The 13,834-nt window shown below is 39.6% G+C and overlaps 1 protein-coding gene across 38 annotated transcripts in view; it reads right to left on the reverse strand.

The window, feature by feature from the left end:
- NEB (nebulin) overlaps positions 1–13,834 on the reverse strand; it is a 268,629-nt gene that overhangs the window by 39,490 nt on the left and 215,305 nt on the right. For 31 of the 38 annotated variants that reach the window (XM_053258280.1, XM_053258515.1, XM_053258504.1 and 28 more), the window contains 6 exons: positions 13,514–13,615; positions 13,275–13,379; positions 11,365–11,463; positions 2,039–2,149; positions 1,784–1,888; positions 884–988 (listed from right to left, as the gene is read on the reverse strand). In XM_053258280.1, the coding sequence (XP_053114255.1) occupies positions 884–988; positions 1,784–1,888; positions 2,039–2,149; positions 11,365–11,463; positions 13,275–13,379; positions 13,514–13,615 (627 nt within the window). The remainder of the gene's footprint in view (positions 1–883; positions 989–1,783; positions 1,889–2,038; positions 2,150–11,364; positions 11,464–13,274; positions 13,380–13,513; positions 13,616–13,834) is intronic. The other 7 variants (XM_053258346.1, XM_053258528.1, XM_053258338.1 and 4 more) reach the window with 3 other exon arrangements.

The raw sequence follows: 13,834 nt of genomic DNA on the forward strand, positions 1-13,834 counted from the left end.
TCACTAATCCAGCCATGCAACTGCATGGCTGTGTGGCTTGGCAGAGCAGGCTGCTCCACCTCACAGTGCAGGGACAAAAATCATTTAACCATCACCCTCAGTTGCCACAATCAGGCCCCATTTATATGTTACCATGGCAACCTGGTTGCTGTCCCACAAATACTTCCTCATATGTAAGGGCTCCATGTTGCAGCCAAAGAATAGGAGGCAGCCATTACCTGGGTTACATGGTTAGTTCCCCCACACCAAATACCACACCTGGAACCTAGTAATATATTGATTGCATGTTAATGGACTATCTGGAAGCCAATATATGAGTGCTTTCTTTTTTCCTTTAGAAAACATGTGTGGGATTCGGGAACACCTGTAGAAAGTGTTCTGGTACATTTGAGGCAAAACTACATTTGAGGCAAAATGTAATTCTGAATCACAAAATAATATGTTGTAACTGATTAAAGGATTTTACTGGATATAAGCAGCTATGTCTTGTAAGAAAGAAGTGTAAATGCTAAATTAAAACTTCAGACTTAAAATGGCTCTAAATTTGTTTAAGTTCCATGGCTTCTTTCTAGCAGCATAAATTCTGTGAGGAAGCTGGGAACTGGAGAGAACTCTAAGCACTGTTACAAGACTAACAGCATTCCTGAGGGGAACCACCTTTTTCATTTGTAGTACAGATGTACCCAAAGTATATCTGTATGGAGTTTAACTTTCAAATAAATTTATAATGATTCCTTTTTTGCATTACATTTTTACTGTCTAAAGGTACAAACGATGTTAGATTGACCACTGCATATCCTCCTGTGTTCTAGGAAAACCGTGTTAAATGGATTATGGGTTTTGAATGAGGAATAAAAAAATGAGATACACTTATCTGACTTACTATGCTCTGAAGTTCTGAGGCCTCCTTTAGATGAAGCTGTTCAAGGTTATCTGGAACCACATGGTAGTGACCCTTACTCTTCTCATACTGCTTCTTGTACTGGTACTAAAGGGAAGGCGTCAAGAACCACCTCAATAATACAAAAATCCTGACCAGATCAGCTTTCTAGGTCCAGCTAATCCAAACATTTCAATAGTAAGACAGAAATCAGAAAAGCAATTTTAAAAAGAGAGAAGAAATGCATGAAGAAAAAAGAAGAAAAAAACAGATATACTGAAGCATTTGTAATGCTTAATTTTTGTTTGCAATATTATGTAGGAAGGGACAAGATCTTGTATCAAAACAAAAAGAAAAACCACAAAATTAAAAAAGAGACCCAAAGAAAGACAGTAAATATAAGGTATGGTTAAATCTGGCAATGGTTATTGTATCTTCTTCTCTTGTTAGCATGTTCATCACTCTGAGGAATTACAGCAGGATGATAAACTCAAGAAAAGCAGATTAATACTAAAAAGGGTTTAAAAGTTAAAGAAGAAACCTTTTCAAAGAGTAGTAAGTTTAAAAAAAGGAAAACAAGAAAAAATGACATTTTTGTTAGTCAAAAATGGTAAGTTTAAAAAGGCCAAAAAAATAATAAAAATGCCAGAATTTGGTTAGCGGTTTTACAGTATTAGCAATTCTACAGCGAATAGAAAATGTTCTAAAGCCTAGAGGGATTAATGTTGCTAATCTACATGGGACGTAATCATTAGGTAAGAGAGAAGAGATCACTACCAGGTGATTTCCTAGGAACAGTCAAGGAGGAAAGCTGTGAGGAAAGCTGTTAGCAGATATTATGTCAGAAATGCAGAAGGATGGAACGTGAAATAGAATAGATCTGGGTTTAACTGATGGGCTTACAGAACTGGCAAGTGGGCTGGTATTCAGAACATGATGCATTGCCAGGGATTCAGACATGTCCGTCACTGGCTTGTGAAGTTTCTTCAGGTCTGCCTTATATTTAACCTACAAGAACAAAACAAAACAAACACAGCTTTGGCAAAGAAGAATGTAAACAATGCTTAGAAATGTATCACATTAGGAATGCAAAACAAGGGCACAGTTAGTCTGACTTTACAGTGAATATACGTTGAAAGGCAAAGAAGTCAGATGTACCTCACTAGCGATGTGATGAGCATCTTTTAGGGTCTTGTAGATCTTGGCGTCCTTCAGGTCATATTGCGGCTTCTTTTTCTTCTCCTTCTCAAACCTTTCTTTGTACTTCAGCTAATGTCAAGAAAATAAGAATTAAAACTCATTCTTTATTTTAGCCTGCATGGTGCTGAGACAACGAGCAAATGTGTCCACCTTCGGGTTGGCAAAAGTGAGCTTGATAGCAAACAGGTGGGTCAAATGATGCATGGCATAAGAATAATTAGACATTCTTTAAAACAGAAGACATAATGTACAAAGGCCAAAATATTTCACTTGATGCAGGAATGGAAGTCAACACACGGCATTTACAAATAACGTTTGCCTCTTTCATTCAGTGCTTGTGTTTCAGCTCTACATTTGAAGTACTTAAGTTGTCAATTTGACAGGATTTAGAGTGAGTTGATGGAAGCATGACAAATGACAGCTACCAAGAGACATAAGTGTTCAGTTATTGCATTTTTATCAGTCCTAAGCTGGACATTTCCAAAGATCATGGATTTTTTTTTTAAGGGCAATAGGAAAATCTGTGTAAATACTGCACTTTTCCATTTTTTATTTGTTGCCCACCTCTCTTCCAAGGGGCTCAACCTCAGAGCAACCCTGTAAAATAGGTTTGGCTAAGAGATGGTGGCTTGCCTAAAGCCCCAGCCACAGTGGGGCCAACATATTCCAGCCCAACACTCTACCAGTTACATCACACACTCTAATCAGACAGTTTGCATTTGATCTAATTATTTTTTCTAGTAGAACATAATTATTGGTTTTAAGAGATGGCGGCCAGTGAGGCCTTTTCTGGGAGGTGGGGTGGTGCGGGGAGAGGGGAGCAGGATATACCTTAAAAATCTCCAAATATACCCGCAGCCAGCACCCAGCATTCCCTGAGGACTGCCAAGGGCAGATCCAGCACCCTGAAGGGAGGCTGCCTTTCCCACCCCCATTGCTCAGCTGACCTCCATGTATGTGCAGCAGCCGTTTGAGTGATCAGCATGGCAAAACCAATAACATATAGCAAAAGATATTTAAAAAACAAAACAAAACAAGGAAACTCACTCATTTAAAACCTGCTGCCAAATATGCAATCCACCAGGCAAAAGAAACCAGAGGAGTTGACACACACACACACACAAAAATCTTTCTGAGCCAGCATCAAAAGCTGCTGCCTTGTTGCCATCTCAATCCCTCCCCCCACCCCAACAAAAGAGCAGAATCTATAACTATTGGGGAGAGGATTGTGCTAAAGGTTTCTACAGGATGCTGCATCCTTTCAATTTTAGAATTAGGTCGCACTGAGTTTGAATGTGGTCTCTTACAGCCCAGCTGCACACAGAGACAGGTGCCTAGAGTGCCCATCTCTTGAGAAAATCCTCCAATGCATCATGTGTGTCGCGTGGTGCATTGGAAGATCTCCGGAGGCCAGGATAACGAGTCCTAGCCTCTGTTTGCCTGCACTGCTAGGAGCAGCAGGGAGATTCATCCGTGCTGCTCCTGGGAGCTCTGGTCATGTGGGCATGAGGCTTGTGTGCCTGCAGGGCTGTGAGTGGTCATCTGGGGGATGGTAGGTTGAACCCTGCCTTCCCCACCGCCTGTCCGACCACACGCGGCCGTGTAAACAACCCCATAGTCTAGTTTTTCTTACAATAGTGTAATTACAATGTAATGACAATGAATGTTAGCAACTACTGAAAAATTCATTCCAATCTAATGAGGAAACCATATAACACATAAGTTACATTTTCAGTTGAAGAACTTGCCACTAGATATTTCCTGCACAGCTATTACTTGTGCTGCTTTGCAGCAATAGTGTATAGGGCCGGGGGCATAGCTAGGGGAGAGGAGGGCCCGTGTTCACCTCTCTCTCCAGTGGCCCCTTGGAGTGAGGGATATTATGAAGAAAATAGGGAAGAGTGGAGCTGAGGGTGCCCTCAAGAGCTGGGGCCCCGGATTCTTTGAACCCATTCACTCAGTTATAGCTACACCTCTGTACAGGGCAAGGTCCTAAAACTATAAAGCTGAACTACCAATATTACCAAGTAACTTCATTAAAAATGACAAGAAATTATAGTTTATTCAAAACAAATTAGAAGAGGTTTTAGAATTAGAATGAGGTTTTAAAGCATGTTTTTAATTCTCTCCTATTGAAATCGATGGGATTTGGGCATGCTTCATTTTTGCTAGATGATGTCCAGTTTTCTTTCCTGCAAGAGCTGATTGACATAACTGATGAAAGGAATAGATCATGCTAGGGAGCAGTGCACGTGACTGCAGCAAAAAAAAAAAAAAAAAGTTGAACATTAGTAAAGGGAAAGATGCTGCAATGCAATAATAATAAAAAAAAACATTCCATAATTTGGGATTTCTAAAACATGTTGGCATGTTTTTATCCCCACAGTCCTTCATGCTGGATAGTTCCATCTTTTTGGCATGGATTGACAAAAGATGTTTGTGCTCATATCCAACAGACAGAGTGTATGGTTTAGATTTCCTTTAAAAGTACAGAACACTGAGTATTGACGTTCAAGAGGTACTTCACATCACAAGGAACAAGATTGTTCTCACAACATATATATCACTAGAAAACATTATAGCCACAGTCCAGGTAGTTCTTTTAACATGTGCTCAACAGGCAACATTACTGCTTCCACTTAAAAAAAAAAAATATTAGTCATTCCACATGAAATGAGCTATTTTTGACATCCCCCTGGTTTTAAAAGTACATTGCCATGTGGTACAGGAGGTTTCTCTTTGGTTAAAAAAAAGAAAAAAGAACAATCAAAGACCGAGCTAGTTGTGAAGTTCTCAGGGTTGTGGGTGAATGCTAGCATTCCAGCATCCTGTTGCTGAGTTGGCCGTCAAGCCATGGGAGAAAGAGAGATGGAAAAGACATCCTTTATGTAAGAACAGCAACACTTTATATTTATAACCCTTAGTATTTATAACACAGGACAGGTCTATCACTGGCTACTAGTCTGAGGGCTATAGGCCACCTCCAGGCTCAGAGGCAAGATGCCTCTAAATATCAGTTGCAGGGGAGAAACAGCAGGAGATAGGGCATGCCCTCAGCTCTCGCCTGTGGGCTTCCCAGGGGCATCTGGTGGGCCACTGTGTGAAACAGGTTGCTGGACTAGCTGGGCCTTTGGACTGATCTAGCAGGGCTGTTCTTATGTTCTTAGTATTTATATTTCCCTAAGTGCTCAAAGAGTGACACAAAGTCTGGCCATTAGCACTATCCTCATTTTATTTTTATTTATTTATTTATTTATTTATTAGATTTATATACCGCCCTTCCAAAATGGCTCAGGGCTGTTTGCAGCATGATAAAAACAATTAAAACAAGTTAACAGTTAAAATCAAACTATAAAAACAGAGTAAAACCAATTAAACAATCTGTTTAGCTAAAAAACCCTGGAAGTCAGGGCAGCAATTTAAAACAGTTTGTCAATCATTTAAAAACCCTGGGAGGTCAGGCCAAACTGATAGGTTTTAAGGGCTCTCCTGAAGGACAGTAATGATCTCAAATTACGAATTTCTGCCAGGAGTGCATTCCACAGCCCAGGAGCAGCTACAGCGAAGGCCTGCCTCTGCATCGCCACCAGACGAACCTGTGGCAACTGGAGACGGACCTCCTCAGATGACCTTAACAGGTGGTGGGGATCAATTAGAAGAAGGTGCTCTATAAGATATTATTGATGGAGGATTAATGCTGAATTCATGGCTTGCCAAAGCTGTCTTATGACTTGATGATTCAGCTGAGAGTGCAGCCAGTGACTCTGTAGACCATGTTTCTACAACTCAGTGTTACTTAATTAGACCAACTTATATGCTGATATTTTAATGGCAAGTTTTTGAGTTTCCACAGCCCTTCTTCATGTAACTCTAAATTAATATGATGAATTATGCAAATATAAATATTTGCATGCTTCACTTTAATAAGCTTATCCATATTATCAAATAAATGATCTTTTTACTATATCTATCGTTTGGGGCTCTATGGAGGATCCAGTACACATAAGATGTCAGATGTGCAAGAGTTTTCCTATTCATTTCAGTGTATAGAACTGGCTACACACAGAGAGAAAAGGTGCTAGAGAATGTTGCTTGCTCATAAAGGCACAGAGTAAAAACCGGGCACATACAGAAGTTCTGAGCGTACACTGGAATGCCTGAACATACTGTACACATAAGATGCAAATCTCTCATTAATGTCATTAGCTGACATGAGAAAAATTATTGAAAGTACATAGAACAGATGTAAGAGAATGTCTTCTTTGCCATGAGCCCCATCGCCCATTGTGATCACCTGGAGAGGTTCATCTACAATTGCCACTGGCTTGTCTGGTGACTACTCTGGGACAGGCCTTTTCTGATGCTGCCTCAGGGATTTGGAACATGTTTCCTATTGAAATAAGAGCCTCCCCATTTCCAGCAACTTTTAAAAAGGCACTGAAGACACATTTGTTCACCCAGGCTTTTAATTAGATCTACAGTTTTAATACTTTTTAATGTTGGGCTTTAAATTATTTTAATGTTTTAATCATTTTTAATTTTGTTTAATTAATTTGTATTGTTTTTGGTGTACTCTGCCCAGACATGCAGGTTTTAGGCAGTATATATGTTAAATAAAATAAAATAATAAAATAAAAGGATAAGGTAAGTAATGCCAGTATCTTAATTTAGATTTCCTTGAACACTAATTCTCAGTTAAATCAGTACACGGCTGCTAAGTGAGACCAATCTCAGGGAAGACATGGTTTGAAAATGGTTTGGTCAGCTACTGGTCTATTTCCAAGCACAATTCAAAGTGCTGATGTTCACCCTTTAAGCTGTAAATGGTTTGAACCTCAGGTATCTGAAGGATGGCCTCCTCCTACATGTCAGTGCCTGTGTACTGAAGTCATCATCAAAGATCCTTTTCTCGCTGCTGTTTTCACTAGTTGTTACGTGCAAGCTTTGGAAAGTCAAGGAAGCCAGAGAATGGCCTCTGATTATGATCTTAATAGGAAGATGACCTCAGCAGTTGAGAGGGTTTTCTTGACAACCGCACTCTAGGGATATGCACGGAACCACACCGGGTGGCTCGATGGCGGCAGGGGGTTGCACTTTAAGGGTGGGGGAGGGTACACACACTTTAAGGGTGGGGGAGGGTACACTCCCTCCGCTTTCCCCCTTCTGGCACCCAGTTTCCCTCAAGTCCTAAGGGGTGGCAGCATACTTCCCTGCCGGCCCGTTTGCTCTTCGGCTGGAAGTGGCCGGAAGTAGCTGGCGCGCAGTCATAAGCACCTGTCAGTCCGCCAGGCACATGAGCGCCAGCTACTTCCGGCCAGTTCTGGCCAAAGAGCGAATGGGGCGGCAAGGAAGTACACTGCCTCCCCGTAGGACTTGAGGAAAACTGGGCACCGGCGGGGGTAAAGTGGAGGGAGGGATAAGTACACCTTCTCCCGCCCTTGAAGTGCAAACCCCCACTGCCTTCGAACCGCCTGGTTCTCGAACCTGATTGGAGGCCCGTAAAAGGGCCTCCAAACAGGTTCGTGCACATCCCTACTGCACTCATCTTTGGAATGTTTTCTCTATGGAGGCTCACCTGCTGCCTACCCTTATGTCTTTCTGGCACTGGGCAAGGATCTTTTAATTTTCCCAAGCCTTTTTAAGCATCAGTTCAATGAATATTTACTCTGCTTCTGTGCTGAGCATTGCTATTATATCATTTTTGCTATTTTACAAATGCATTGATGTTGTTTGTTCAGTTTTATCATGAGCCACCCTGATATAGTACTGCTGAACAGCAGGAGACAATCTTTTTAAATAAATAAGTGACAACTAGCTTATTTGCTAAAATTCTGTAAGAAGGTATGAGGTAATGCATGATAAAAGAGGGAGAGATAATCCTGTTACAAGATTAGAACAAACATGAACAATATGACACCCCTGAGCATCAACAACAGTGACAGTACAGAGGACAAAATGACCCCCATAAGAGACAGTGGACTTATTAAGATACTGCATATCTGCGAAGAAATATGCAGAAAAAGAAAACACAAAATATAACACAGATGACATATCACATTAATGTCTAGTCACAAAATAAGATTTGTTTCTTTTAAAGACAAAGAACAACATAACTAAAATGTATTCCAAGATGCCAAGTTTTCATTTACATCAGAACATTAAAAAACCATTATTTTTCATTGAAACATTATTTCAAGAGCCTGCTTGTACAGAATGGAAGATGCTTTGTTAATTTTCATGGCAAAGTAGTATTTTTTTTCAACAGTAAAGAAAGTGGTTTTCTGGACATGCAGTTGCCCAATAACCACAAAGAGAAATGGGAAATAAAAACATCCCTCTTTTTCTTATGAAGCCCATAAAATATATGGATTAGAGGAAATATGTTGTTTTATTTCTAAATACCTCAGAGTGAGTGGGGAAGGATAATTAGCAATGTTTGCCTTTGCAGTTAGTACAAAAATCATAGGAAGCTGTGTCCATTAGGAAAAAAATACAAAATACAAAAGTGGGTAATACCCTTATTATGACTAATTAAAATATCACACATTGGTGAACAAGTTTTTGAATTCTCTTTAACTCTTCATCAAGCTAGATGTTAAACAAAACAAAGGGAGGCAACTACCCCTGCTAACTGGGCAAAGAGGCACCTTTTACCATGGTGAGTCTCTTTATTTAGCAGGGGGAGAGTAACTGCCCTATCCACCCCAGCACAGTACTTCCAGTGACTGTTGCTGGTGTGTGTCTTATGTTTCTTTTTAGAATGTGAGCCCTTTGGGGACAGGGAGCCATCTTATTTGTTATTTCTCTTTGTAAACTGCCCTGAGCCATTTTTGGAAGGGCGGTATAGAAATTGAATTTATTATTATTATTATTATTATTATTATTATTATTATTATTGGAAACGGTGGGAAATCACCCAGTTCTGTAGTTTGTCATTTGGCAGAAATCTTGAACTAGTTTATTCACCAGAAGCTTCCCCCCTACATCTGTGGTTTTCAAACTGTGTTTTAGGTGATCCTATGATATTTTTGAAGTTTTTCAGGGGTGCCTCAGTGAGATCAGCAATGGCAGACAAGCTTCCCTGAATCCCAGTATGACCGTCTGCTTTGCTTCCTCTGCAATGCACAAGCATAGGAGGATGCTGAATGTGTTCCAGAGTGTACTCTCTGTAGGCCCAATGGGCCTGGCCAATTGTGAACTCTATGGGAACTGACTATGCACCTTAAAATATGCCACAGTATCTCCCCCCACGCATAGGGGTCCTGCAGCAAATAAAAGGTCATTGTAGAAAAGAATCTCTGAAGGTTAAAAGTGTGAGAACTGCTACCATAAAATTGAAGACCGATGTAATAAGAAGAAGATATGGCACTGAGGGCTTTCTTCAGCCATACTGCAAGTCCACCTCCACAAGTGAACTGGCAAATGAGCCTACAAATAAATCAAATGCTGGTTGAGGGCAGTCATTTTTGGTCCTCCATGCTTGCTTCCCCACTCAGGTGCTACTACCTCCTTGTTCATCTCTGTCTCCTGCTAGGGAAAGGAAACAAAGCACCATGCAGCTGAAAACGTGGGATGAAAATGGAGAAGCCTTCTCCTCTCTCAGGCACCCAGTTGCAGAGTGTTTTGTTGACTATTCCTAGCCAAAGACAGAAGAGGAAAGGCGGGAGAATGGGGAAGTGAAGGAAGAAACAGGATTGATACACCTGAATGCTCATTTGCCAGCTCATTTGTGTGAAGCTGTGGGAAGGCTCTATGGACATTCTTTTCAAATTATACTAGTAGGTGAGGCCTGTTGTTGACCAGGTATCGTCATTTTGCATAGATGACACTTATAGGAAAGTTCAAGCAATTAAAAATATGTAATACATTTTTTATTAATGTGCTTGCAAAAGGGAAGTAAAAGAACAGTTTGAAATTTGTAGGATTTCAACTTCAAACATTATTCATGTTAGTGAATAATTGCCATATAAATTTGATCTTCTGTTTCTCTTGGGCATGATAAGATAAAATTAAAATAAGATAATTATATTTAGAATTTCTTCTTTAAAAAAAAAATAAACTTGTCACCCAGCATATTCTGGTGGAAAAGGTAGTGCATTCAGGTAATTTAAGTGGCAGGACTGTGTAGGTAAAATCTGTTATGTGTAGGTAATTGAGAAATATGACTTTATTTCACACAAACCAAGCCCACAAACAAATGAACTCTTCAAATTACATAATAAAACTATCTTCAGTCTAAGTAACTGAAAATTTGTCTCAACTTCAGTAACACAAAGCACTCTGTGTTACTGACGCTGTGATCGGATGGTCAGTAATGCAGGATACTCTTCTGGGAGTAATGAAGGATACTCTTCTCCTTATTGCAAACCAGGAAAGGCCAACACAATCTGCAGTGAGATCCAGTTACTTGAAGTAGGCTTGCTGCATGTAATGCTGGTCTCTTCTGATTTAATATGGTGTCTTATTCTCTTGTTTCAAAAACCGAGATGGATTTTTCGTTCTGACTATTCCTGCTTTCATGCCAAAAGTAATAATATATTCTTTCTAGCTTGTGATTGTTTATGTGGGTGTGGGCTTGACGAAGAGATTTGCACTATGGAACACAGTTTTCATGCACACAGTGAAGATTTTTGTCTTAATTTTATAATCAATATACTAGATGACATAATTTTTATTTTTATTAGGTCTTCTACCCTGGGAACACTGGCTGATATTATCCGCAGCCCTCTGGCAACCAGAAAGTTTCACAAGAAGGAAGCCTTGGGAACAGATTTATACCAGTGGTATAAATGGAGGGAGGGGAGAGGCATGAAAATCTCCCCCCTCTTTTCTGCACCAAGTTCACAGTGCAAGGAAGCCTTCTTGCAGCTCTGCACCTTTCCTTCTGTCACCAGAGAGTGCAGATCATTATTTACAAATGAGTAGTTCAGAACTGCAGTAAAGGTTACATAAAAAAGAATCAATGTTTTGGGCAAATGCCCTATTCACGCCAAACTTTTCTTTCTGTTGAAGACACGATTAAAATTACATTGTAATCACATTCCCACTGAGAAAGTTCCAAAGTACAACCTTACATAAGAAAGAAGAGGGAGGTCTCACAAATTCATAAAGTTTGATTTTTAAAAAAGAAAAGAAAAAAGGAGTGCAACGCATCCCATTTTGCAAGTCAGGCTCAATTTCATGTGCCAAGAATGACAAAGATCACATATAAAATCTAGCAAGACTCATAAAATTGGCAATTGTGGTTGCAGGGGAAGAGAAGAGACACTTTAAATCCATCTTACATGGCTACTTAGGACATTAGCTTTCTTAACGTGTCTCATCATGGGTGTATCGTAAGATGCGGCACCATGGCCCCTCAAGTGTCCTTTGATGTATTCTGCCTATAAAGCGTAGCAAGATAGCAAGATGAGAAGAGCAAACTTCCAGAAGGAGAAAGCAAGAAGGGGAGATAGAAGTGTTAACTGTCTTTTGGGAGAAAGTCCAATGGGAAACTCTGTATGTCCGAAGCATACCAACTGAGGCTGTTGGCAGAAAGCAAAAAGGCTAGAAGTGAAATAATCACTAAAAAATAAGGTCCCTCAAAATTTAAAATACATTTTTGAAGCAAGCAGAAGGGACATTCTTGTGCTGCCACTGGCATCACAGAAATGGCATAATACCATCAAAATGGCTGACAATGATAACATCATAAAAACAATCATAATGAAAAGAGTAAAAATCCTTTTTTCTTCCATTTTCAGTTGATTTTCTTCTTAAATGAAACACATTTCTCACATATTGCCAGCAATTGTGAAGAAATATATTCAGAAGTCATATATATATAGATATATATATATACACATACATATGGAAATATCCACAAGAAAATGATTTCAGACTGTTAGTATTTCGGAGAAAATGTCAATATAGTATGTATTCAAATGGCATGGAATTCTTCAGGTTGAAAAAATATTACTATGAATACCTTGAGAAGATTTTTCTGTAAGAATGGAACAACTTATTATATCCACAAACAAGCATTTCCCAAAGATGTGCCTGCCAGTTAATGTGAATACAGGGGTGGGAGTAGCATTTGCAGGGAGAATGAATGGATGGGTGGCACTTAACCCTTCCTGTGCTTGCTGATCCTCCCTGCAAAAGTCCTCCAGGCTGCTTTTTCAAGCATTTGGGTTTTTCCCCCAGTTTCAGAGTTCAGCTGGGAGAAAAATAAAAGAACAAATACAAGACAGGTATTTGTAGTGAACAACTGGCAGCCCGCTCCCACTCATGGATTGTCTCGGGTGGCGGGGACCCAAACCCCACATGAGCATGATGGGGCAAATAGAGAGTTGGATTGAGAATCTCATGTTTGCCCCTTAAGGCATGTTCTGCCCCAAGACTGCTGGTACAGTGGACCTGTATTACCTGCCTGGGGAGGAAATGTTATATGTGGAGGGCGGCGGGGGGAGAATTTTATTTTAAAAATATGTTAACAAATATGAACATTGAAGTAGCCTTAGTTCATTATGCTAAAGAGAAACAAATCACTTTCAAGACAGCATAAGAGTTTAGTAATATAACCTTCAGACAAATATAAACTGAGCAGTGGAAACATTAGTGCAGATCACTGCCCTGATCTAGTGCTACTTTGCTCTGAGTTCCCCTACCCAAAAATGTTCCCCACTCACCTCCATGACCTAAATACACATACACAGAACAGGATTGCCCACATGATAGCTTCCATTATATTGGAGCACGGTACCATAGATAGTCAAAATTTTGTTAAATTGCAATTAATGCAATCCATTTAGATTCTAGCTCTGTTCAGATGTTACGTTGTATGTGTGTACAGATATCCATATGAATGTATATGTTTTTGTGTGGATGAACTGTATATGCAGTTAACTGTACATGCAATTAAGTGAATCTGGGGTACAGATCCTTTCAAATGAAGGCGACAGACAGGAAGCCTACGGCTGAAAGTGTGTTCAGCATAACATGTGAATAACTGTACGTGAGTTTAATCTCTAACTGCATACACTGTACAAAGATTGTAAGTGCCTTGAACATACGGTTTGAATAGGGCTATGATCTAGAACCATTTGCAGTTTTATCTATATTACTATGGCAGTTGATAATGCACTCAAAAGGCTACAAAAACATATGTCATATCTTTGTATTGCTACATAATGTCAAAGCCATTTGTTCATACCTGACTTGTAAGCTTGGACACCTCCTTAGCAAGTTCAATATCTGGACGTCCAAGCATACTAATTCCCCTGCCAGCTTCTCCACGAGCCTTGGCTTTATATTGAATCTAAAAGAAATACAAAACATTTTTTAAAAAGAATACTTTGCCTTCTACATATGGAATGGAAGCAATATTTATGTGACTGAGATGTGTGCTATAGGTCACCAGTTACTGAGCAGTTACGCAATATGTATACTCACATCACTAACTAACTTGGCGACTTGAGTGGCTTTCTTAATATCTGGTCGATCTGCCACAGAAGTGTAATGAAGCTTTGATTTGGCATCTTTTTTGTATTGGATCTAAACAGAAGAAAAAAAAATACAAAACAGTAATCACTGTAGTGTTTTCTGCAAGGAAAAGAGCAACAGTATAATGCAAGTTAACTGGAATTTAGCCATCCAGCTTGCAATGATCAGGAGGAGTTTAGCATTTGTAAATGATTAGTGTCAATCAATTGATCTTTATTACAGTCATGGACTAGCATAAAATATAGGTTGATTACATGTTAAAAGAAAGAG

Source organism: Hemicordylus capensis, chromosome 1 (genome assembly GCF_027244095.1).
Source record: "Hemicordylus capensis ecotype Gifberg chromosome 1, rHemCap1.1.pri, whole genome shotgun sequence".
Lineage (NCBI taxonomy): Eukaryota > Metazoa > Chordata > Lepidosauria > Squamata > Cordylidae > Hemicordylus > Hemicordylus capensis.